Source organism: Kogia breviceps, chromosome 7 (assembly GCF_026419965.1).
Source record: "Kogia breviceps isolate mKogBre1 chromosome 7, mKogBre1 haplotype 1, whole genome shotgun sequence".
NCBI classification, from domain to species: domain Eukaryota; kingdom Metazoa; phylum Chordata; class Mammalia; order Artiodactyla; family Physeteridae; genus Kogia; species Kogia breviceps.
In genome coordinates, this window is record NC_081316.1 from 106,233,430 (window position 1) to 106,260,047 (window position 26,618).

The 26,618-nt window shown below is 50.1% G+C and overlaps 1 protein-coding gene across 3 annotated transcripts in view; it reads right to left on the reverse strand.

The window, feature by feature from the left end:
- The window catches only part of DSCAML1 (DS cell adhesion molecule like 1), a 356,638-nt gene that overhangs the window by 14,155 nt on the left and 315,865 nt on the right, over positions 1 to 26,618 (reverse strand). For all 3 annotated transcript variants that reach the window (XM_067039017.1, XM_059070778.2, XM_067039019.1), the window contains 6 exons: positions 26,227 to 26,297; positions 20,498 to 20,738; positions 16,762 to 16,908; positions 14,323 to 14,478; positions 6,870 to 7,009; positions 1,016 to 1,169 (listed from right to left, as the gene is read on the reverse strand). In XM_067039017.1, coding sequence (XP_066895118.1) covers positions 1,016 to 1,169; positions 6,870 to 7,009; positions 14,323 to 14,478; positions 16,762 to 16,908; positions 20,498 to 20,738; positions 26,227 to 26,297 — 909 coding nt within the window. The remainder of the gene's footprint in view (positions 1 to 1,015; positions 1,170 to 6,869; positions 7,010 to 14,322; positions 14,479 to 16,761; positions 16,909 to 20,497; positions 20,739 to 26,226; positions 26,298 to 26,618) is intronic.

The window sequence follows — 26,618 nt, forward strand, 5'->3', positions numbered from 1 at the left end:
AGCCAGACGAGCTAGCCCACCACTCTCAGCTGTCTTTGCAGATCGTGCCACCCCGGCCTCAGAGTGTCCACTGGAAAATGGAATGACAGCCCCCGCTGGCAGGGCAGCTGCGGGCCCTCCGTTCAGTGCCCGCTGACCCTGAGCCTGAGCCCAGGGAGGGCAAGTGCCTCTCGGGTCTCAGCCAAAGGAAGCTGGTCACCCCTGGAGGGCGGCTGGGCTGAGGCAGGCACCAACCATCCGAGCCCTGGTCCTGGGGCCCCAGGGCTACAGCGACAGGTGGCTGTGGGACGAGGGAGGGCCCAGGGAAGCCCAGGGTCTGAGTAGAGGCTGGAAGTCTCGGGCCTGTGTGGCTAAGTCCCATGCCCCAGGGTTAGCGCGGGCAGGCGGCCCGGCAGCTCCGCGAGGTGGCCTCTGTCTCGATCTTGGGCTGAGGCCTCAGAACTGTCATTCCCTGTAAAGTGGGGGTACACGTGCCCCCATGCCACACTCATGCCCAGGTCAGGGGTTCAGCGGGGCACCCCCAAGAATAGACGTGGTCTTATTCACCCTGCACGCCCCATCTAGCCCACAGTCTCCTTCACGGCACGCCCCCTGTAAATGTCTGTTGGCTGAACGAACCACAGATCAGTGGGGTCACCCCTGCCTGAGGTGTCCCGGCTTTGGAAGGAGGGGGCCGTCTTGGCAGCTCTCTGCGCCTTGGAGGCAGTTTATTTACCCCACCTCAGTCCCCTTTGGAGGAGCTGAGCTGGGCTGCAGTTGGGAGCTGGGGACCAGGGTGCATTACGTCCAGCGCCCCTGGCTAGCGGTGCTGCCTCGAGCCTGTTGTGAGGCTTTCTGGGAGTCAGGGGGCAGCAGAGGCCCGGTCTTGGTGCGTGCAGGAGGGAGGCGGGCGGCCGGCCAGCCCCTTACAGCCAGGTCACCGACAGCGTGGAGGGAGGACATCCCCTCCCCGGGGAGGACCGGAGTCCTAGGCGGGGGCGGCTTCTGCCCTCTGCCGCGGTCCCAGGCTGCTCACCCTTGCCAGCAGGCTCGATGGTCACCTTCTCGCTGCCGTTGCCCCGGCCGGCAGAGGTGACGGCAGCCACCCACAGCAGGTACTGCTGTCCTCGGTTTAGGTGGGCGATCCGGTAGAAGAGCTGCTCCGGACTCGTCTCATACTCGCTGGGAGCCTGCGGGGCAGAGGCGAACGCATGCTAAGAACCAAGGCCCCTGGGCCTCCAGCTCTGCCTCCAGCCTCGCTGGGGGCCCTGGGCTCGGAGGAGATGATGGCCGGGTTGGGGCCCGGGGAGGCAGGATCCTGCCTAGTCTGCCCTTTCTGGTTTTGGAGCCACACTGAACGGAGTTTGCCCTGGACTTGGCACGGGGCTCGGCCCCGGGAGCTGACGGGCCTGCTCTGGCGTGTTGCTGGGTCAGCCTCAGTTTACCTCTTGGATTGATCTAGGCGCTGGCCACTGTGGCTCCAGGCCAGGAAATGTGAGTGCTCTGAGTGAGAGGTGGAGGAGAAGGGAGAAGGGAGGAGGGAGGGTCTCAGGAAAACCCTGAGTAAAGGGAGTCTCTGGGAAGAAGCTAAATGACCACATTTCCCTTATTAGGGCTGTAGACAGGCTCCCCCGGCCGGTCCCCACTCAGAGTCACCTCCCAGCCCTACTGTCTAATTACTGCTCCTTCATTCCTCCCTCCTCCCCCTGACCTCTGGGGGAGGAAGGGGTGGGAGAGGGAACTAAGATACCTTCAGGGGGCAGTTCTTTATTAATGATGATTAGTGGTATAGATCACCATATATATATTTGTAGGTTATATAAATCTATAAAATTTTTTTAACCAAATGACAGTTTTGACAAGTTGCCAACAAAACAATATCGGATCCCAGTGGTTTTACCAGTTGCTTTGATGAAAAGATTACGTTGCCTTGGAAACCAGAGGCTCAGATATTGAAATGAATTTGAGAAGGAGCTTTTGATAAGCGCTAGTTTGCAGACCTCCTGTCAGCCCCTTCCCTGGTGCAGGCGGGATGGGGCTGACTTTCATTTTATTTTATTTTTTGGTCAGCTGTGGGGAAAGGAAAGCAGGACAGCACCAGGGCCTCTTTGACATCAGGGAGGAAGTCTAGGGAGGGGGAGCAGCCCCGGAACAGAAGGGGGGGCCCCAAGGCCAGAGGGAGCTAATAATTAGTTATCTCTGCAGTCACGGGATCCTGCACACACACGCCCACATGTACACGTTCACACGCACATGGACATGTAGACACTTTCACGCACGTGCTGAGGGACAGACCTCCAGACAGATATGGGGTCACAGAAGAACATTCTCTGTCCGCCATGGGAGGGCTGAGGGGCCCAGTGACTTATAGTAGGAGAAAACATCCTTTTTGGCCCCAGACTGTCTGCAGGGAGATACTCAGGAGAAGGTACAGGCATCCCCACAACACACACAGAGCTCCCTGGCAAACTGCTCCTCCTGCCTCCCTTGTGGAGATCTGGCCTTGAATCCAGGAGGTCCCTGAAAGCCACCCTGAGCCCTAGTAGTTGGGAAGTCCTCTCAGGCTGCAGCACTGGGGGACCGTGTGGGTATCTGCAGGTCATATCTGAGCACGAGGCAGGGCAGGGCAGTGGCTTTGATACCTGCTTGCCTCACTTGCTATATGATCCACAGTGTCTCCCATGGTTTCTGGGGCCTCAGTTTTCTCTCCTGCAAACTGAGAAAGCAATACAGCTCGGCCTACCCTGTGTGGTTACAGTGAGGCACATATGAGGCAAGGGGTGTGCTAGTCTTTTGAGAACGGGGAAATGGTCTTCTCCTGGAACGTTTTTCTGTGAGGGTGGAGGTGTGTGTGTGTATGCATGTGTAGGGAAAAGTTGAGTGTACTTGCTTGTGTGTGTCAGTGTGTACCTGAATGTACATTTGTGTCTACACAGGGCAGGAATGCTTTGGCTTCCCCCTGAAGGCATTAGCATATTACCCAGATCCTGGGTGCCTTCTTTTAACCTGGATTCCCCAAGAATGTCCTGAAATCACTTTCAGAAATACACAACTCTACTCCCAAATAAAGTCCCAGTGAATCAATGGTTAAAAAAAGGTAAAACTATGAAAGAAGAAACTATAGGTTAATATTTATCTGTCCTAATAACAAAAATAAAGGCAAAAATCAAAAATGAAAATGATTTATAAATTTAAATTATACAAAAAGAAAACCTATGGTATAATTAAAAACTAGAATCAAAGGCAAGCAAATACTTGCAACATATATGATCAAAAATGGTTATTATCCTTAATATGTAAAGAGCACTTATAAATCAATAAGAAGAAAACCACAATACACCCAAATAAAAAATGGACAAAGGACATGAATTGACAATTACCCAAAGATGAAAAAATTAGCCAGAAAACTCATGGCAATAATCAACCTAACTAGTAATCCAAGAAATATAACTTAAAACAAGACCTCTTTTAAAAAAAATCCCAACTGTCAAAAAAAGAAAAATATATAATACCTTGGATTAGTATGGGTGCAAGGAAAAAGTATATGCTACTTATAATGCTGTATAAGAAGTATAAATTGGTGCAAAATTTCTGAAGAGTAATTTGCAAACGTGTATGCAAACCTTAAGAATATTCATACTCTTTGTGACCCAGGAATTCCTATAGAAATTTAACCTAAGAAAAAAATAAAACGTGTACATAAAAACTTTTATGAAGAACTCTCAATGAAACACTATAATGGTGAAAAATTAAAAACAGATTAAATATAGAATAATTGGGGGACTGGTTAAATAGATTATGTACATACAGATAATATTTTAAAAGAATACTTGATGTCATGGGAATTCCCTGGTGGTAAACTGGTTAGGATCTGTGTTCTCACTGCCAAGGGCCTGGGTTCAATCCCTAGTTGGGGAACTAAAATCCCACAAGCCAGTTGGTGCAGCCAAAAAAAAAAAAAAAAAAAAAAAGAATATTTGATGTCAAGAATATTTCAGTAAAAAAGAATATTCGATGGTGTGGGAAAGTGCCTCCATATGTTACATGAAAAATGCAGATTATATCACATTGTGTAAAATTTTATTTTAATTTTGTAAATAAACCAAAACAAAACCATGGTATACGTACAGATCAAAGACTAGAAGATTATGCACCAAAACGTTGCCAGTGTTTATCTTTAGGGAATGAGAGTACAAGTAATTTTTACTTTCCTCTCTATATTTTATATATTTACAGAATTTTCTACAATAAAATTGTATTATTTTGATAATCAGAAAAGAACAACAAATGTATTAAATTGTTTGGTAAAATTTCTAACAGGACTCAGTGCAGCTCTGGCCAGCCCTAGGGTGTAATTCCTGGGATCCTGCACCATATGTAGTTTCCCGCATCTATTCCGAGGATTCCGCACACACAAGTTCATACACTCCAGTATGTACACACACAGACTCACGTGCATTTGCCTCTCACCCCACACTCACTCCCACAGTCTTGCACCATCACATGTACACGAGTGTGCCCTCACTCCTGGAGCTCTTTCATAAATGAATTTGTGATGCGGTTGTTTGGAATCTGGAATATATTTCTGCAAAGCAATCATATTACACAATCACACGTGGTGGTTAGGTCCCCTGGTCCCTCATTCAGCCCAGTCCCTGCCTTGCAACATGGCTGAACTGCAGTTCTCATCACACTAGCCCACCTGCCCCACCCCCACGTGACAATGTCTGATAGGAAATCTCCCCAGGAGAGAGGAGATTCCTCCATGCTCGGGGCATGAAGAGGAAGGAGGGAGGGTCCCCAGGTCTCCAGCAGCAGGAGGAGGGCATGGGGACCAGGCACTCTGCTCCGGAGCCTGGGAGATGTGTCCCCAGCCTGTTGACTGGGGATCCTGGAGCCTGAGTTAATGAGGAGGCTGTGTTCCCAGATACCAATCCCTTTGAAAGACTTCATTATCAGAGGAAGTAATGACCATACAAACCCAAGCTGGAGAATGAGTTCCCACCCTCTCATCAATTTATGAAGGGAAACTTGCCCAACGTCTATGGCTTTACAGTTGCCAGGCTGCTAGTAATTCATTCATCAAACATGTATTCTGTGACAATGATGTTCCAGGCACCATGTTCCGCAGCTGGGGACCCAAAGATGAATAGATAGATGCTGCCCTTGTCCTCACAGGGCCCCTCAGACCAGGGTGGGAGACAGGTGAGTGAGCAGCTAACTGCCAGCTAATGCATTCAGCGTGTGCTAGAGGATGAAGAACATGCCATGGGCGGTATAGGATCAGCAGGGGCAGAGGGGTGGGGGGTGAAAGGCAGAGCGGCTGTGCAGACAGTGACAAGCCGAGTGTAACAAGAGCCTAGGATGTGTGTGTGGGGGAGGGGCAGGAGGAGGGGGGCAAAAGGGGCAGAAGACATGGCTGAAAATGTTGATTGGGAAAATTGGTACAACCCCCCAACAATGGCAGGGTGTTCTCAACCTAACACCTGCAGACCCTGTGATGCAGGAGTTCCTCTCATAGGCCCAATAGGAACTCATACACAAGAGTACCAAGAGACACGGACAAGAGTTTTCACAGCAGCACCATCTGTAATAGCTCCAAACGGAAAACTACCCAAATGCCTATCAACGGATAACACAATGGATAGATAAATTGTGATACACACACGTAATTGAAAACTATACAGAAGTGACAGTGAGTGATCTCTAACCACACACAACAATATGGATGAAATTCACAAACTCAAAATAATGTTGGGTCAAAGAAGCTAGGCAAATGGTGTGTGTGTGTGTGTGTGTGTGTGTGTGTGTGTGTGTGTGTGTGTGTGTGTAATATAAAGTACAAAAAGAGGCAATGCTAATCTGAAGTCAGGATGGTGGTTATGCCTGCAGGGGGAGGGTGGTGACCTTCTGGGGTGTTGTCCTGTTCCCTGCTCTGGGAAGCCCCCCTTCTGCATACTTGGATGTGTGAAAATTCATGGAGTTGTATAGTCATCATATATGGACTTTTCTGCATGTAATGTAGTGGCCATGAGGATGGAGAGGAGGGGACGGAGTCATTGAAAAGACATTTCTGGGCTTCCCCTCTGGTAATAGAACTCTGGCCTCACTGGTGAGGAGAGGGGCCACCTACGGCTCAGAGGGTAATTCAGAAAGACCACAGGAAAGCAGAGAACGGAGGATGAGATGATGACACAATTACTGATCAGGTCCCACGGCACCCGCCCTCACCCTCTCCTCCCTCTTAGCAGCCCTCCGTAGAGGGCAGGGGTTATAGCGCCCCGCACTGTGCCCCAGCCTGGGGGCTGCCCACTTTGCTCCTGGGTTTGGGCAGATACAGCTATCTCTCAGTCCTCTCCCCTAGGCTAGTCCCAGACCCTGGCCCAGAGAGAGATGCCCTTGCCTTCCCCCATCTGTCCCTCATCTTCTCCTCTCTCTTCAACTGGCGCCATTCTGAGGGGGCCACTCGGGGTAGAGCTGCAGCAGCCCTCCAAGCCTGGACTGATCCTACTGAAAAGTTGATTCATTTCCAAAGGCCGTGGGCCAGCGAGTCCCCAGTCCAGAGCTCTGGGATCTGCTAGGCGCTTTCTTGGTCAGCCAGTCCAGAAGAGCCGAGGCCCTGTCCTCCCACCTGCTTGAACGTGACCCCTGACTCAAAGGAGCTTCCAGGGCTTGTGATAATCTTGCAGCCCCTGGAAGAGAGGACTGACCCAAGATGGACTGGGGTAAGGCTTTAGCCACTCTTGGGTGACCAGTGACCATACTTATCCATGAATCCAAGAAGAAGCACAGATATAAGCAGTCCCAGGGTTTGGCTCAGAAGCCAGCTGATCTACAGGTATTTTCTCTTTCTCCTGTCCTGCTCATCATTTGGCCCTGGGCCCACTTACCGGCTGGCCAGACCCGGGACTGAAGCAGAAGATGGTGTACTTGCGGATCACCCCGTTGGGCTTGGTTGGGGGGAGCCATGACACAACCACACTGCTAGCGGATGAAGGGACAGCTTTGATGCCAGCGGGGGGACCTGGAACTGAGCAGGGGAAGGTCGGGTCAGTTTAGAGAAAGGAGGAGCAAAGCCTTTGGGAAAGAATGACAGGGTGGGGAGAGTGAGGCAGATCAATCTGGGAGCGCTTCCTGAAGGAGGCATCTCTGAGCTGTGGTTTAAAGGAGGAGGGTCTAGCATGGCAAACAGGTGGTGATTATTAGGGGCTTGTAACAAAGTCTCTGAGATGGAAGCACGGGGAGTAGCCAGTTTCAGAACTGTTTGGCCAGAACCAAGGACTTAAGATACACAAGAAAGAAACAGAACCCATACGGAATTCATCTTGATCCCAATGACCCTAATCTGATCCCCGCCCCAATGTTCCACTAACGAAGCTTGTACTTAAGCCAAACAAATATACAGGTCAATTTGCTTTTTGCCCTGTGAGCTCCTTGAGGCTGGGGACTCTAGAGACTCACATAGCAGGCCTCCTCCCGAGGGTCAAGGGTCAGTGGTTAGCCAGTGGGTGACTGTGTTTCCTGCCATGTGCTCAGGGCACTGCCCTTGGAGGGCTGGCTAGGCCCTTTCTCTTTTCAGGAGGGAATGTCTACTTTGGAATTGGCTGAGAAATCCATCCTAAGTGGATCCAATCTGTATGGATTCTGACCTCCCCTTGCTCCCATGTCTGAGCCTGCCTGGCCTGGCTGGGACCCCAGGGCTCTGCCTGGGAGACTGGAAGCATCCTGTTTGCAGCCCACAGTCTCCTTCTTCATCTTTCCCTTGTATTGATGTGACTTGTCTTCCCTCCTGGGAGCTTTTATGCTCCTTTGAAGACTGTGATGGTATCCTATTCAACTTATTTTACCTTTCTGAGCCTCAGTTTCCCCATCTATAGGGACATAAAAACCACATTAAAGGTCTGTAGTGAGAATTAGTGCTAATTAAAATAAAGCACCTGGCATGGTGCCTAACACACAGAAGACACTCAATAGATTGTAACAACTAGTATTTTTGCATTCCCTCCCCTGACTCTCAGCTTTTAACACCTACCTCAACTTTTTTTTTTTTTTTTTTTTTTTTTTTGCGGTATGTGGGCCTCTCACTGCTGTGGCCTCTCCCGTTGCGGAGCACAGGCTCCGGACGCACAGGCTCAGCGGCCATGGCTCACGGGCCCAGCCGCTCCACGGCATGTGGGATCCTCCCGGACCGGGGCACGAACCCATGTCCCCTGCACCAGCAGGCGGACCCTCAACCACTGCGCCACCAGGGAAGCCCTACCTCAACTTTTAAAATCTAATAAGTGGTCAACAATTCTAGGTTAAATAAAATAATTAAAAACAGCATCATCATCCATCCAGGGACCTGAACCCAGAGGCTGGCAATCATCCTTAACTCTGCCTTCCTCACTGCTATAGCCTTGCCATTTACCTCTTCTAGGGGTCTCTGCAGTTTCGGGATGCAAGGGGGTCTATGGATGGCCATTGGGGCAATTTTCGGTGTTCAAATCTTCTTTGTCATTGCATGCTTTTTTCTTCTTATCAGTTATTGAGAGAAATATGTTGAAATCTCCCACTACGATTATAGATTTATCTATTTATCCCTGTAGTACTGTTGGTTTTTGTTTTATGTATTTCAAGGTTATGAAGTTCATAAAAATTTAGAAAACTCTTTTATTTGCCTAGTAAATTAAGTCTTTTACCATAACAAAGTGTCCTTCTAAGAATGATTTTTTGCTTTAAAGCATACTGTCTGATATTAATATTCCAGTTTTCTCTTAGTTTTGCATGGTATGTCTATCTTTTTCCATCTTTTCATGCTTAACTTTTCTACACCTTTATGTTTTAGATGTCTCCTATAAATGGCACATATTTGGGTTTTGTTTCATTGCAGCCAATCTGGCAATCTTTATCTTTTAATTGGATAATTTAGTCAATTTATCTTTAATGCTATTACTGATATATTTCAGTTTAAATATCCCACCTTATTAAATACTTTTTATTTGTCCCACCTATTGTTTTTTCCTTTGTGCCTTCTTTTGGATTGAGTATTAAAAATACTCTATTTCCCCCTCTCTGTTAGTTTTGCTATAATACAGTCTTTAACTACTTTTAGATTATAATGTGAATCTTTGCCTTACCAAAGTCTAACATTATTAATTGGCACTTTTCTTCTCAGACAATGCAAGGACTTAGAACTTGCTTTTACCCTCTCTCAATTTGCATGCCATTGTTGTATATTTTAATTCTGTATATATTTTAGATCCCCCTTCAAGACGATGACATGATCACCATTTTATGCAACCAATATTGATTTCTATTTACCCATATATTCACCATTAATTGCTCTTCTTTCCTTCCTACATCACTGAGTTTCCACCTGGGATCATTTTCCTTCTAGTGAAAGAATACCCTTTAGTATTTCTTCCAGGGCAGGTAGGTTGATGATAAATTTTCTCAGTTTTTTTTTTTTTTTTTGTCTGAAAAAGTCTTTATTTCATCTTAATCTTGAAAAATATTTTTGCTAGGTATAAAAATCACAGGTTGATAATATTTTTTTCATACATACTTTAAATATACCATTGTAGTGTTTTCTGGCTTCCATTGTTTCTGATAAGTTAGCTGACAATCTAATTTTTGCTTCTTTGAAGGTAAGTGGTCTTTTTTTCCTCCGGTTGCTTTTAAGATTTTTCTCTGTGTTTGTTTTTTAGCAGCTCTATTATGATAAGCCTAGGTGTGGATTTCTTTAAGTTATTGCCTGTGAGGGTTGTAGAGCTTCGTGCATTTGGGCTTGATGTCTTTCACAGCTCTGAAAAGTTTTCAGACATTTTATCTTCTGCTCCATTCTCTTTCTCCTCTTCTTTGGGATATCTTCTCACATCTTCTATGTCCTTGATATTCAGAATGTGGTCCATGGATCAGCAGCAGTGTCACCTGGGAGCATGTTAGAAATGCAAAAGCTCAGGTTCCACCCGATCCCCAAGTGATCTGTATGCACAGTAAAGTTTGAAAATCACTGCTCTCTATCTCTTATTTGCTCTTTTATTTTCCATTCTCTTATTTGCTCTTTTATTTTCCATTCATTTGTCTTTATAATATCAGAAGATATTATCTTCTGACCTATCTTCCAGTTCACTATTTATCTCTTTGGCTGTGACTAATTTGTTGTTAAACCCATCTAGTGAGTTCTTAATTTCAGTTATTAATAGTTTTTATTTCTAGATTTTCCATTTGATAGCTTCCAATACTCTTAAAATTTCAAATTTCAATTGTTAAGAATAATTATTTTAAAGTCCATATTTGATAGAACCTATGTCTGGAACTCTTGTGGATCTGTTTCTTTTGTCTTTTTTTTTTTTCTGCTGGCTTTTGTTCACATTTTCACCATTATTTTTTACTGTATGCCAGACACATTATTTGCAAACTTGTTTGTGGAAATAATTTTAGGTCTCAGGTGATGTAATCTTCCTAAAGAGAGAATTCATGTTTGCTTCTGACAGGCACCTGCAATCTGGGGCACTAGCAACCTGAAGTCACCTCAATCTAATTTCTAGGACTGAGATGATTTGAGGCTGAGCTACTTTTGGTCCACTTTTAATCTTAGAGTTCTACCCTTCATGGTCTCAACTCAAAGTAGGCGGGGGTGGGGGGGTGAAGGGGATGGGAGGAGGGTTCACCAGACAGACCCACACACCCTAGCAGGCCCTGGCCTCCAATTAATGTCTTTCTAGTACTGCTCAGTTTCTCCGTCACTGCCTCCAGATTCAGCAAATGCCCCTGAGGGGAAGAGATGTTCCAAATACCAGGCTCACCTCCTGGGCCTCCATTCTCCCTTGGATCCTGGCCCAGTAACTCTTTACTTTCCTGCCAGCTCTCTGATACCTTGAAGCAAGCATTAAAAAATATTTTATTCATATTTCCTAGCGTCCCAGCAAGGAGGAGAGTGGGTTTGAGTTACGGCATCTACCATTCCTGGAAGTGGAACTCCTTTGCTGTGTTTCCCTAAATGTGTCCCTCCTCCTCCCTTCATCCTCACTGCTACTGAACTAGCGCATACCTTCCTCTTCTCTGTCTAGATGCCCGCAGGTTCTAAGAGGCCTCTCTGACCCAAGTCCTTATCCCCCCATCCCCTTCCTGCAGGCAATCCTCCGTGCTTCTACAGGAGTTACCGTCCTAACACGCGGCTCTAGTTCAAGCCTCTTCCTCAGTTAAAGACCTTTAAAGTGGTCTAAGATCCAACCCAACTTTGCACTCCGAGGCCATGTAGCTAGGTTTGGTATTCACAGGGGAGACAAGTGGTAGGCCAGAGGTTTTGTAGCTCATGAACTGAGTGCAGCCAGTCCAGCCTGAAACCAGGCTCAGACTGAGAGATCTGGACTTAGGAAATGAGCTTGAATTGATATGTTTGCATTTTATCTTTTAATGTATTGCCTTTCTCTAAATTTTCTGGTAATTTTTTTCCTTCGGCAAAATGCAAATTCCTGAGAGGGAGTGGTTGTGGTGGGTACGGAGTCACAGAGTCTTCAGATTAGGGTATCTGTCCCATGGCGCAGCTGGAATTGGAATGTGGGTCTGTCTGCTTTCCAAGTCAGCTGAGTAACAACTATAATGACTACCACCTACAAATGGGAGACTCTGGTGGAGCTGGAGCAGCACGGCTGGGGCGGGCATGGCTATCCACCTACCCCTCTGCTATCATTCCTTCCGATTCCTTGCAAACAGTCTCACTCTTGCTTGGGTCACTCATGCTCCTCCACCCTTCAGAGAAAGCTGTCTCCATCACCTACACCAGAGGATTTATCAGGCTTAAAAGAGTAAGTCAGCCATGATAACTCCCTTCTCCTTTCAGTGACTAGCTTCGCTAGAGGCATATTGCCCCACTGTGGCCGATGGGAAATGAGCATAAACCTGTTGAGGGGATTTCTGGGAAAGGTTTCTTTTACTCCCAAGAGAAGCCCATAGGAAGAGACTGCTTCTCTCATCCTGAACTCTGTCTTGTCTGGCGTGATGCCTGGAGCTGCAGCCATCTTGAAATCATGGGAGAAACAGCTGACAGGCTGGGGATGGCAGAGCAGAAAGATGGGAACCACTGAGTTAACCAACACTGGAGCTGCCCTACTCAAGCCTTCTTGTTATATATGATAATAAATATGCTTATTGCTAAAATCAACAAAAGGCTTCCTAACCGATACAAGTGGTATGATGGAAAGTATAGAGGCTAGGGAGGCAAGAAAGCCTTGATTTGCCACCCATTAGCTTTGTGACCTTCAGCAAGTTGCTTTAGCTCTCTAGGGCTCCGTTTTCTCATATCTAAAATGGAAAGAATACCTATCCTATAGGGCTGTTGGAAGGTTCAATGATGCTTATGATGGCACTTCACACACATGTCAAGTTATGACCACTGTTCTGGATAAGACCTCATCTGACAGCAGGCTCCTTTTAGCTTAGGCTTCCCTCAAGGGCACCTGGGTCCATCAGAAGCAGTCATTTCATTGCCAGCTCTTGGCAGGTATAAAGCAACTACCATTTGCTAGCACTTGACATTTCAGAAAGGATTCTATAGCTATGTTGTTTCTTACAACGTCTAGATGAGGCACTGTCCCCATTTGATCATGAGGAAACTGAGGGTCAGAAAGGTTAAGTGACTTGCCAATAAGTGGCAGGGCTGGGGCACGCACGGCTGCTGTGTTTACCAGGGCCCCTTCCACTCGGTGAAGCTGCTGCCTTAGGACCTGGCCCCTGCCTGTGCGTGTCCCTGTGTGTGGCTCCGTAGGCAGCTCAAGGGTAGGGGGTCGACAGCTCCTTGTAGGGAGGGAAGGTGCTCCTAGACCTTTGGATACCCTTGTGGGGTCTCCCTTGGTCAATTAAACATGTGTAGGTGCTTACAACTCAGGCCTTGCATCAGAATAGGACATAAAAAGTCTGGGGGTCCGGGTGGTTAATTTCTAGAGGCCAAGAAGGTGCCAGTGTGTGTGTGTGTGTGTGTGTGTGTGTGTGTGTGTGTGTGTGTGTGTGTGTGTGTGTGTCCTTGAGGCCCTGAAAGGGGCCAGGCGCTGAGCACCATCTCCGTTCGGTCTCCACACAAGAGCAGGTGGCTCTGCCTGGAGCTGTCCCAGGAAACCTCGATGGGGGGATTAATGACAGGAAAAGTAGGGCGGGCAGGTTGGTAAATATTTAATTGCTCAGAGCTTAAGTGGGGGAGGGGGATGATCTGATGGAAAGGGAGGGGCTTAGGGAGAGTACGGAGCATTAATCTGAGCTGGTCCGATCACCAAGTCACCAAGCGCAAGGCTGCACTGGGAACATCTCCATCATCACATTAGAGCCGCTCCTTTGAACTCCTCTCACCCCTCCAGTTCCTTCTACTAAACCGTCTGGGTAGGGCCTAGACTGTGAGTCTCTGTATCCTTTGAAAAAACCGAGGCTGCATGGGAAGAAAGCCATGATGGCAAACCTGGCTACCGTTTATTAAGCGCCCAGTGCGCGCAAGGCGCTTAACATCAACCGACTCTTCTGCCGATATAGCACCTGGCTCAGAGGGGTTAGCATCAGCTCAGTGATGGGGATGGGGGGCGGTGAGGAAGGAAGTGGAAGAGGAGCTTGGAGCTGTGCATGGCCACACTCAGCACCTCCTGGACCTGGCAAGGCCCCTGGAGGTGTGCAGCTCCAGCTCAGGCAGGAAGTCTGGCCCTTCTCCCAACCTGATCCCTCCTGGGCTGACTCAGCTCCCAGCCTCCCCCATCTGACTCCATCACTCTCCCCTTGAGGTTTGGCTCCTCATCTCTGTTTTCTTCCAGTTCTGCCCCCCATGGAGAAGGGCTTTGAGATCACAGCTCCAGGTGGAAGCACCTCCCGTTCCCTCCCTGAGAGCCCCCTTGCACACCAGAGTCCAGGGCCTGGCCCACTCTGGGGCCTCTGTGGGGTGATCACCGAGCCCCTAACCTAGGATATGTGGGGCGATGCTCCTGTTTCCGCCAGTCCCAACCACCTGTATCCGGAGGACACCAGGCTGAACCCTGCAGGGGAGCAGATGCCGTAAGTATGCTCCTGGGGTGGGGGGACAGGCTTTATCCGGCCTCTGACCCAGTGCTGCAGGGGGAGGGAGTACGTTGGCTCCTAAGGTTATGCTCGAGTCCCGAAGCCTCTCACCACCACTGACGGTAAGCTGTGTTCTCCCAAAGCAGGGCCCCAGTGTCCTCAGAGTCACCCTTCAGCGAACCAAAGGGACAGGAGAAAGGACGGGGCTCTGCTCTCACCCTTCTCCTTGGGTGAGCAGCAGGGCGGCTCGAGGGCAGTGCTCAGCAACGGGCCCTGGGAGCTGCCACGCGGTCCGAGGCCAGGCGGGGGCCGGAGGAGCGCACTCACCGTCCTCCTTGGTCTGGATGTAGAGCACGCTGCTGCGCACGCCGTCCCCGGCCTGGGTGTAGGCCAGCACCTGCACGCTGTAGTTGGTGAACTTCTCCATGCCTCGCAGCTCCACCCGCTCCCGCGTGGTGGTGATGTTCTGCATCTCGCCCCACTCTGCCGGACACGAGCAGCCCCTGAGTGCGGTCCAGGCCGGCCAGGCCACGGTCCCCCAGCCGCCGCCCCTCCACCAGGCTGGGCTCGGAGCCGGCCTGCTCCACTGGGCTCAGACCTTGACTCCGTGGTGGTGGCGACTAGGGGGACCCTCCACCTCAAGTTCATGGCTGCGGGTTTGGGGCACTGCTCCCAGACCACATATCTCCCCAAGTGGCCCAACCAGGGTGAGCGGCAAATGCCAGGAGGGCCTTGGCCCCTAGTCAACCTTGCCCCAAAGTCAGCTTAATACTCTCCGCATAGGATAGTCCCATCTCTCTATCTCTCCAAGCCACATTTCCCTGTCCTCCGCCCAAACCTCTCCCCATGTGACCCCAGGAGTGACTTGGACCTGGAGGGGAGCCTGGACGAGGCGGCCAGTCAGCAGCTGTTCCTCCTGGCTGCCCGGCACCTCCTTGGGCTCTCTTGGCTCTCCCTAGTCAGTGGATCCACGGGGGATGACAGGCTGAGGATGCCTCCCCTGCACCTGATCACTCCTGGACCAGCACCCTGAACTCTCGAGAGGATAAGGGGTCAATCCCCGTTACCTTCTCCCCACCACTGAGGACACCCTCCCTGCAAAGAACCCGCACAGAGAACGCGGGCGAGGCTGGTGGAAGGGCCAAGCCTTCCTCTGGCTCAGCGAGGACCTGTCATCCTGGCTCTGCCAAGGAACGTGCTGTAGACTCTGAAGAAGGGCTTAGGGAGAGGGTCCCATGGGACGGCCAGGGCCTTAGGAGGAGGAAAGAGACAGACTCCCGAGCTCACAGCCCTCCCCCTGGTACTACCGGCTTTTCAGAAAACAGCCCCAGACACCGGCTTGTAGAAGACTAGTGCCGGCAAACCTACCCCGGCGTCTCTCAGGGACCCGGCGCAGGCAAAGGCCCGGCAGAGGGCCCGGCCAGGGGTAGGCAGCGGTCGGCCAGATTCCAGAGGGTGAGGACGCCAGGCCCAGCCTGAGGGGACTGCAGGTCGGTGCAGGGGAACCTCAGAGGCCTGAGTGGTGGGACCTTCCTTTTTGGGAAGGTTAGAAACCAGGGTGGACCCGTCTAGGACTAGAGACAGAGAAAGAGCCAGGAAGAGGGCAGCATGGCCATCAATCCACGTCGCCTTTGGAGACGAGAGAGGCTCACGCCTTCCTCACCTGAGGGCTGAGTGGGGAGCCACAGGCTTAGAAAAGTGGAAGCAAATTCTGGAAAACGAGGCCCCAGCCCTGGCTCAGCACAGATATGTGAGGCCATCTCATCGTATAAGGCCGTCTCTGTGTTTTGGGAGGAGACGATGGAGGTGTGGCAGGGAGAGACAAATACTGTCAGCAGGGGCTTCTGGGCAGAGCAGAATCCAGATCGGGAAGGGGAGGGCAGCTGCCACGGAGGGCTGACCATGAGCTGGAGCCCCAGGTCCTCCAGGAGAGAAGGGAGGAGCCAGGGGACAAGTGGCAAAAGGCTGAGGATCTGGGGAGGCACACTCATTTCCGTAGTTTGGGATGCTGGGCCTCTAGCTTGCAAAACTGCAGACTTCCTGGTCACTGCGAGGGCTCCGTTACACCAGTGGGCAGGGGCTTGGTGTGTCTGGGGCTACACAAGCCTGTCTGCACTACTGCATCCCAGGGGAAGGCAGGCACCCGAAGGGTTGGGCCATTGTCTGGTGTTTTCTCCTTTTGTCATTCCTACCCCCAGCTTGCCGGGCACCCTTCTCCAGGTCCTGGGCGGCTCATCTGCACAGACCACATGCCTCGCTGTCCGAGGTTGAGGGGTGGCTCTCCCTGGGTTCTGGGGACCCTGCTTCCTCCTCTTGCCCCTTCAGGCCTAGGCGGTGATGGCTTCCTGCGTCTGCTAGTCCCAGGGGCCCCGTCCTCCCTCCAGACTCCTTGGAAAGCAGCACCTTCGTTAAAGTCTCCTCAATTGCCCTGTTTGAGCACACCACCTGTCCCCTGACTAACATGGCCACAAAGTCCTAATATCGACACATTCCATCAGAAAAGCAAATGTGCCTGTCTCACCCCTCAGATCACTGTCCAACACACTGCTGTCCAGGAGCAGCTGGTGTCCGTCCCCACCAGGGAGATGACTACGTGTGCCCGCCCCGCCCACCCTGGCCCCGGCTCTGACCCTGGGATGACAGGTATGGAGGAGGGGCGGGGCTTCCACTCGACATCCCATGGATGATGCTCAGCTCTTAGTATGGATCTCCACCGACCCCGTGCCTCTCGCGCCACGAGCTGGCCACCACTCCCGGCAGACTCACCCCCATCAACGTAGAGTGACCAGAATATGACCCGATAGCCTTTGAGGACGCCGTTGAGGGTGCTGCGTGGAGGTTCTGACCAGGAGATGACGGCCACGTCGGAAGTTATGGAGAGGGCTCGGACGTTCTCGGGGGGCTGGCTGGGCACTGCAGGGGCGGGGGGAGAGTTGAAAGGCCTGGTTAGGAAGGTACAGGACACGTTCTTGCGCAGGCGGGGCCCTGCTGCCCAGCCAGAGGAACTTTGGGTTACACAAGTGGGAGGCTCTGCTGATTCAATGAGTCGTAAGAGTTTTGGGCTGGTGACCGGGAAGTCAACCCAGTCTCCTTTCCTGGAGATTTGCGTGAATAGAGATCCTTATAGCTTGGTTCCTGGGCTCTGGGTGGCACGTTCCTGGTTCCGGGTAAACGCTGGGGGAAGAAGGTGATGAACTCCAGGCATGAGCCCCTGGGGATTCACCAGTAGATACCACAGCCCAGGGGGTCCACGTCCACTGAACATAACAGAACCTGGAAGACCAAGCCAGCGCTGGAGGGAATCTGTAACTGATGCTCTTATCTGATGGCTGCCAGTCCTCTGTGTCACCTGAGCTCGGGGTCTGAACCAAGGCCCGGCTCTAGGGACCCTTGTGTCCTCCTACCAAGCTGAAGGGAAGGAAAAGAAGGAAAGAGGATTTCAAGAAACCCTGGGGCAAGGGGAGAAGAGGTTCCGCAGACACCTTTAGGACCTCTAGGATCATTACATTTTTGTCCCTTGTCCCTGCATCTGAAGACACCAAAATGCCTTGGGTGATGGAAAACACTCTCTAAGACCAACTTGGTGGTCTGCTCTGCCTTTAACCCTCTCCATCTGAGACTTACCTTTGAGCTTAACCTAAGTCCCACCCCCTGCGGGCAGCCCTGCTGCGTGATGATGATGAGAGACAGTGGTGACACCAGGCCGCAAAGAGCCACGTTGGCGAGTGACAACTTTGGTGGCACTTCCACCGGCTTCTGAAGAGCTGGGGGCAAAGGGAAAGGCCACGTCCGCTTTGCTCTGAGTGGGAGAAAGGAGGCACAGGCTGGATGGAAGGTAATTAGATCCTGTTGCCCCACAAGAGGCAACTCTAATTTTTATGAGCATTTAAATGATAATACATCATCCTAACGATCCTCTTTGAGAATGATTATTGTTTCATATTACTTAGGTGTAAAAATATAAGCACCATGTAATTAGGGACCCAGTGTCATAAACTCATACAGATCGCCCGTTCGAACAAAATGAAGGTAATATAATTATGGAAGAGACACTATTGCTAAAGCAGGGGTCCTTGAATACCCCAGGAGGAGTGCTAATATTGCAAGGAAACGATCAGGATCTGACAGGCTAACGAGGGCCTTAATTAAGTATGAAAAACTGCTGAGCAAATGCTGCTGGAAACTTTCATCCCCTTCTCCTCCTTTGTTTGCAAAATGACTCCACAGCCCATGCTGATCTCTCCCTGTTGGTAATCCCAGCACCGCCCCCCACACAACTGCAGCCCCCCAAAGCAAGGGAGGTGGGGCTCTGATGGAGGCCAAAGGTGGGCCTGGCCTGGCTGTTTTCTGGGATGGCCCCAGTGGACGGAGTTTAGTGTTTGGTCAGGTGTGCTGGGTGGTCTTGGGGCGGCTGTTCCCCCTGGACATGACTTCCCTGAGCATCCTGCATCCACATCACTTGGTCTTGCCTCCAGCCCTGCCCCCACGCAACAGGGTAACAATAGGGTGAAGTAGAAAGAGGATGGGATTCAGGCTCAGGCCTGGATTTTGACCTGGACTCTTCTTCATTAGATGGGCAATGCCGGACAGGTTCTTAAGCTCCGTGAGCCTTGGCTCCTTTTACGGGTCATGACCTGGCTGTTGATGCTGTGGTTCTCACAGGCGCTCCCTAATCCAGCAGCATCAGTGTCACGTGGGAATTGATTAGCAAGGCCCGTTTTTGGCCCCCACCTCAGACCTGCTGAAGCACAACTCTGGGGGGAGGGCCCAGCAATCTGTTTACAGCCCTCTAATGTGCGCTCAGGTCTGAGAACCACTGTGTCAGAGCACTGCTTGGGACTGGTACTGATGGTACTAAGAGGTGACAAGCTGATCTTCCTCAATCCAGCCAGGCCCGTGGCCAGCATCATGGAAGGGAGGGGGCTGATGGCGGCTGGTGAGGCTTCGGGCTGGTGGAAGGGGTTGGGCAGCTGGTGGCAGTGTAGCTCGGGTGCTTCTCTGTACCTCTCTGCCTTCTATGCACCTTTCCCTCTCTCGGTGTTCTCCCTTTTCCCCAGGGGCCCAGTGCTCTGGGGCGACTGACACCTGCCCCCTCTCAAAGCCTAGCTTGTGCCCCAGAGCAACTAAATGGAAATCTCTGGGGATGAAGCATCAGGATTTTTAAAACTCCCCAGATAATTCCAATCTGTAGCCAAAGTTAAGAACCACTGGTGTGAGCTAATCTACTCTCAGGTGTTTCTGACCTGATGCATCCTTCCTCCCAAGGGTGTCTGCATTTTCAGAGAGAATGAGGCAGGGAGAGGGCATTGCTTAACAAAAGGATGAAATGCTGGGTGTCCTGATGGCCATGGGGTGATGGCATTATGTTACTGGGGCAGTCAGTTCCCTCCCTCTGCTGGGGTAGGCTCAGATTTAGGGACAGGTTTTTTTTTTTTTTTTTTCTGCGGTACGCGGGCCTCTCACTGTTGTGGCCTCTCCCGTTGCGGAGCACAGGCTCCGGACGCGGAGGCTCAGTGGCCATGGCTCACGGGCCCAGCCGCTCCGCGGCACGTGGGATCCTCCCGGACCGGGGCACGAACCCGTGTCCCCTGCATCGGCGGGCGGACTCTCAACCACTGCGCCACCAGGGAAGCCCTAGGGACAGGTTTTAATCTCACATCCTGGTTTTAGGCTGGAGCGTCAAGAAAGAAGCTCTGTTTAAATCTGCTCTTTGGGGGGCTGTGACCAGCCCGGCTCTATCTCTGGGGGGCATCGAGGGTCACATCTCCTCTCCCTTCCTGGCACAGGCTCAGGTACCAGCTGGCTCTTCTCTGTGCTTGGAGAGCAGGCAGGCTCCTGCTGCCTTCTAACCCTCTCCCCTGAGAAACCAGGCCCCTTAATTCACTCATCAGAGTTGGAGTGCCCTCCAGTCCTCAAAGAATTCAGTTTTAAAAATCAGGCCCTAAATCCTCTGTCCATGGACCTTGGGATATCATAACTCCACAGTCTCATCTCAGGTCCCTAAAACAGATGGTGGACAGATTCCAGCCCAGAAGTAAAAAGATAACGTGGCTCCTGCCCTTTTTCCAACCTGGAGGATGTAAGGGAGGAGAAACAGGACCGAGTGCAGAGGAGAGAGCTTGGGGACACAGATGGGTGAGGGGCCAGAATGAGGAAGGAGGAAAAGGCAGAGGGAGAAGCACGGACGGAGAGTCAGACAGGTGCACAGACAGGCGCTCAGACAGGCCAATAGATCAATAGAGAGACCGATGGGCAGAGCATCAGCAAGTGATGGATAGAGAGCCAGCCAATGGATGGAGAGGCCCGGAGTGCTAAAGGGACCAAGCATCCCTCAGGGACCCAACGGGTGAGAGGAGATGGAGGGATCCAGGGAGGCTGTGTGGACCACAGGACCACGACGGGGCTCAGGAGCAGGGAAGGGCCCCGAGCCCTCCCTGGCAGCCCTGGCTCTGCCCGCAGCTGAGATCTGTACCCGCGCGCTACCCTCTACTGGTGCCCTCACCATCCTCCAGGGTGGTGGCATTGATCTCGCTGGATGAGGGCCCCGTGCCAGCCCGATTGAAGGCCTGGACCACCACCCCATATTGGGCGAACTTCTTGAGGTTGTCCAGGGTGTAGACCTCGCTGTCTCCAGTGGCCTTCATCTCCACGATGCTGTACTGCCCATTGCTGCCAGGGCTGTTCTCTCTGTAGCCGATCTGGTAGCCCCGGATGACGCCGTTCTGCAGCTCCTTCTTGGGTGCCTGTGAGTACGGGGTGGGATGGGGAGGAGACAGACACAGTGACATTCTTAGAGGATGCTCTTTTTTTTAAAAAAAAATAAAGTTATTTATTTATTATTTATTTTTGGCTGCATTGGGTCTTCGTTGCTGCCCGTGGGCTTTCTCTAGTTGCGGCGAGTGAGGGCTACTCTTTGTTGCGGTGTGCGGGCTTCTCATTGTGGTGGCTTCTCTTGTTGCGGAGCAGGGCCCTAGGTGCGCGGGCTCAGTAGTTGTGGCTCGCGGGCTCCAGAGCGCAGGCTCAGTAGTTGCGGCACACAGGCTTAGTTGCTCTGCGGCATGTGAGATCTTCTCAGACCAGGGCTTGAACCCATGTCTCCTGCATCGGCAGGCAGATTCTTAACCGCTGCGCCACCAGGGAAGCCCTGAGAGGATGCTCTTAAAACCAAAGTCAGATCATGTCACTCCCTTGCTTCCAATCCTTCAAAGGCTCCCATCTCACCCAGAGTCAAGGCCAAAAGTCCTTACAATGGCTACAAAGCCCTACACGATCTGACCCCACCCCCATGCCTCTTGGACCCATCTCCTCTCCCACATGCTTCCTATGCTCCTGCACACACCTCTTTGCTGTTCGCACCAGGCACATTTCCATCCTGGGGAACACCCTTTCCTTGGATATCTACATGGCTCGCCTCCTCAACACTGTGGCGTCCTTGCTGAAACGCCGCCTTCTTAACGAGGCCTTCCTTAAGCTCTTCGTGTAAGAGTACTCCCCGCCTTCTGTCTAGTGCTCCTTACATTTCTTCCTGGTTTTATTTTTCTCCATGGCAGTAGTGTCATCTGACATTCTATATAGTTCACTTATGTCTTTGACTCTCTGCCCCCATTGGGATGTAAGTGCCGTGGGGGTGAGGAGTGTTGCCTATTTTGTTCTCAGTGTCTAGAATGGCGCCTGGCATGTAATAGGCCTTCAATACATATTTATTGAATAAATGAATGGGTGAATGAATGAATGAAAAGGGATATCATTTGGTATGGGCTCAGGGGCCCGGCAGAAATGCAACAGCAGACAAAATGTAAGCAGATGGAGAGGGAGGGAGGTAATTAGTTTGAATAAAAGAGAGAGTCCCAAAATACCACTTCACACCCACTAGAATGGCTATTATCAAAAAATGAAAAATCACAACTGTTGGTGAGGATGTGGAGAAATTGGAACCCCGTGCACTGCTGGTGGGAATGTGAAATGGTGCAGCCACTGTGGAAAGCGGTTTGGCAGTTCCTCGAAAAGTTAAACATAGAATTACCCTATGATCCAGCAATTCCACTTCTGAGTATATATACACAGAAGAATTGAAAGTAGGGACTTGAAGAGGTATTTCTACACCCATATGCAGAGCCGCATTCTTCACAACAGCCAAAAGGTGGACGCAACCCAAGTGTGCACAGATAGATGAATGGATAAACATAATGTGATCTATACATGCAATGGAATATTATTCAGCCTTAAAAAGGAATGCAATTCTGATATATGCTACAGCATAGATGAACCTGAAAATATGTTAAGTGAAATAAGCCGGACACAAAAGGACAAATATTGTATGATGCTTCTCTGAGGTACCTAGAATACGCAAATTTAGAGACACAGAAAGTAGAATAGAGGTTACTAGGGGTTGAGGATGGCTGGGTGTGGAGTTAGTGTTTAACGGGCACAGAGTTTCTGTTTGGGATCATGAAAAAGTTCTGGAGACGGACAGTGGTGACGGTTCCTCCACACTGTAAATGTACTTAACGTCACTGACCTCTAACCCGTGAATATGGTTAAAATGTTCGGTTTTATGTAAATACAATGGTATGTATATTTTACCACAAGTTTAAAAAAAAAAAGAGCCCTTGACTTTGATGTAGGCCCAGCTCCTCTTGGAGCTGGATTGCCCTTGACATCCTGGCCAATGGCTGGGGTGTGTTGAGAGCTGAGGCCTGAAGCCAGCTCCTGGATGGAGAGACAGAGATGGGCGAGGACAGGCCGGTGACAAGGGGCACTTCGGAGCTCTGCCTGGGCCGGCTGGAATGAAGAGCTGATCCCAGCTGGCCAGGCAAAGGGAGAAAACTCTACTGGCATCAGCCTGGAGGGTGGAAAACATACTCTCACCCCCAGCTTGAACCCTGATACCCAACCAGCCATACACATAGGTGTTCCGTGAGAGAACACATCAACAGGTAAACACTCACCAACACAGACATTCTCATACATGACCACACACACACACACACACACACACACACACACACACTGGATCCCAATATATCCCTTCACATCCAGACCCATCAAAGCAAACATTCCAATCCACACCTACCCATGGCCAGAAACATTTAGACCCACAAATAGAAACTGGCTCCTTTAATGAGGGGGCCTGCCCATCTATAGACTGAGTGAGAGCACACACCCCAGTGCATATAAAAACAGCTTGAATCAGGGTTTTAAAGACAATGCAGCTAATTTAAAAGCCCACCTTCTATTGTACTAAAAAATAGTGTGATCAGAAACAATTAAGTTGGTAAAACAGCCCGTTTTTTAAAATTCAATGAATGTTTTAAATGAACTGCATTTTTAAGCTCACTGTTAATGCAATAAAATGAAGTTTTTAATTTAACATAATTGTTTTGAACTCATTAACTAGGTGTGCGTGTATTTAATTGACTTGACTTTTTGTTAATGCCTGAATAATGTTTCTCTCTGTACTTGGGCAGTCCTGTTTGCTAGTTTGTAAGGGGGCAAATTTCTGAATTTGGGTTTGTATCTACACACTCACACATTCAGACAGACATCTATTATAGACACAAATATATCTGCAAGGTGCCCTTGTTTTCGCACTGACATATACTCTCCTATTACATACCCATGTCCGTATTGAAACACACTGATATATACATCAGTACACAATGACACATATGCCTACATACACAGAGCCACCTACACCATGATGTACATCTGTATATGTGTGATATACACAGTACCACGTCACCTTCATTCACATCAAAATATACTGGCAGAGGCCTTGGATAGGCATTCAGGCATACCCTGCTACATACATATAGATATTCACATATTTTTATAAATCTTGACACATGTTCCCTCCCTCCCTTCTTCCCTCCCTCCCTCTCTCTCCCCGCTCTCCATATTGCCCCACCTCCCCCCAAACAGGCACACTCAGGATTTAAATCAATCTTAACAATATTTCTCTGAAGCATTAAGAAATCAATAGGGCTGATTGCAAATTTATGTCATAAAGCAGTGGTAATCCATCTCGTGGAAGGAGTCTTAAAATGAAGTGACTTATCTTTCAAGTGAATCTTTATTTTTCATTAATCTGTTTCTTAGTGTTAAAAAAAAATCCCCTGAGAAGTCAGCCCCAAATTTATTGACGGGCTCGTTCATTCTGAAATTCTAACTTTCTAATCAATTTTATTTTTCATTATGAGACTTTGGAGAAATAAATCTGACTCTAAGTCTTTAGCAACCTCCAAGTCGGAGCTTTGTAGCCAAATGTCTCAGTGGCTTACATACTTATTCAGCCCTGCCCCACCTCCAGGCTTCCTTGGAGTATTCTTAGGAAATGGGTGCAGAGTCAGGACGCAGACAAGACTTGGGGACTAGACTCCAGGCTTCACCCCCGGTTTCTGAGAGAAGCCCTGGCACCCAGATCTGAACCTGGAGGGAACCATGGCTCTGGAGGTATCTGCTAGGAGGGCTGGTTCCCTGGGGAGGCCCAACTGCCCAGCCTCTGTCCCACCTTTATCCTGGTCATTTCTCTGGGGAGGGAAGGAACCAGGCTCTTCTGCTTAGTGTGTGTGTATGTGCGTGTGTATGTGTATGTCCGTGTGTGTGTACGTGCCCAGGCATGCAGTCTTTTTAGGAAAAATATTACTAGGCCCTCTGAATCTCCTATTCTTGAGTCTACCTTTTTGAAGGGCCCAGAAGGAGGACTAAAGCACCTGGACTTTTCCAACCAGGAGTTCAAGTCAGAAGATGACCTTGGACTTTGATCCCAGATGTAGATGAGGCAGCCCCCCCAAGCCCCACTGTTGAGATGGGAGAGATCCAAGAAGGAGAACATGGATGGGACTGAGAGAACTCTCTGTTCCTGACCTCCATGCAGTGGGCTCTGGTGAGGAGAGTGGGCAGGGGCTCCAGACTATGTGCACTGAAGTTCTGCACCTGTCACGACTTGAATGACCACGGAAGTCACCTTGCATCTCTACACCGTGGCCTCCTCTGATGGATGGGGATAAAAACACCTCTTCTGTCCACTCCACAGGGATAGAGGGTCAGATAAATTAGTGCAAGAAAATACTCAAACACTGGAAAATGCGGTGCAACAGGAAGCCATCAAGGGTGGGCAGCCCTTCTGTGCCCATGGCAGGGATGTGGCAATGAGGCCAGAGTTACCCAGGAAAGCATTTCTTGGTCCTGCTCAAGGTTATTCTGACCTGTTTCTCTGCCCAGCTGTGGAATTGCCTCGAAGATTTCCCCTCAGTGACAGTCTTCAGATACCCTCTAGATTTATAAGTTTCTTCCCCTTAGAAATGGCTGCAGCACCTACTGGTTTGTTTTCTCTCCAGCTCCCCTCCCCGAGAGCTGGGGAGGGCAGTTATTTTTTAATCCTGATTTTATAGAGGAGGAAATCAAGACCTGAAAAGACCAAGCTCCCTGTTCAACGCTTTACCATGAGAATATAGGGGGTGGCTTCACCCTACCTCCCAGCTCTAGTCACAGGGCCAAGATGAGGGTGAGACTCTGTCGTTTCATCTCCCATAATCCACAGGGTCCCTTTGAAATTTACACATAATCAATTCTAACTCCAGCCTTATTACAACATGTGGGGTGTGTAGGACAGACCAGCATGGTGGAAGAACCGTCCTCCCTCCTTGGCACTGACAAATTCTTCATCCCACCCGAGGCATGGGCCTCCATAAGAGAGTCAGGGTGGGGGCTTCCCTGGTGGCGCAGTGGTTAAGAATCCGCCTGCCAATGCAGGGGACACGGGTTCAAGCCCTGGCCCGGGAAGGTCCCGGTCCCACGTGCCGCTGAGCAACTAAGCCCGTGTGCCACAACTACTGAGCCTGCGCTCTAGAGCCCGTTCTCTGCAACAAGAGAAGCCACAGCAATGAGAAGCCCATGCACCGCAACGAAGAGTAGCCCCCCGCTCTCCACAACTAGAGAAAGCCCGCACGCAGCAATGGAGACCCAAGGCAGCCAAAAATAAATAAATAAGTAAAATAAATTAAAAAAAAAAAAGAGAGAGTCAGGGTGGAGAAGGGAGTGGGGATTGGTGAGGGAACCAGCACCTTTATCCTCCTCTCTTTCCACCCCTCCAACCTCATGGATTTGGCAATAAACAGGGTTGGGCACTGTAAGAGACCAGAGACTAGCTAGTCTGTTGGGGTTTCATTTGTAGATTGAGAGGGGAAGAAAGGAGGTATTTCAGAGGAAATTGCCTTTGAATTTACTTACCTTCCAGGTCACTTGGATGCTCTGTGAGGTTACTGGCTGCAAGGTTACATCCATGGGGGGCCCATCAGGAGCTGGGGGTGGGGTGGAGAGAAACAACATTATGAGTCAAGTCTTGGAAGAAAAGCGTCCTATGTTCTCACTCCCATCCTTGAGCTGGAGGACTGCTGGGGAGAAAGGAAAAGCTCGTCTACAGAAGCAGAGAACCTTTGTTTGAGTTCTTCTGAAACGATCATATGGTTTAAATTTCCCCTTCAGTCTCCATAATTTGCTGAAAACATAGCAAACAATGACTATGAAATACTACTCCACATCCAGCAGGCTGGCAAATATTTTTTAAAAGTTTGACAGTACAAAGTGCAGACAAAGATATGAAGTGGCAGGAACTCTTGTAC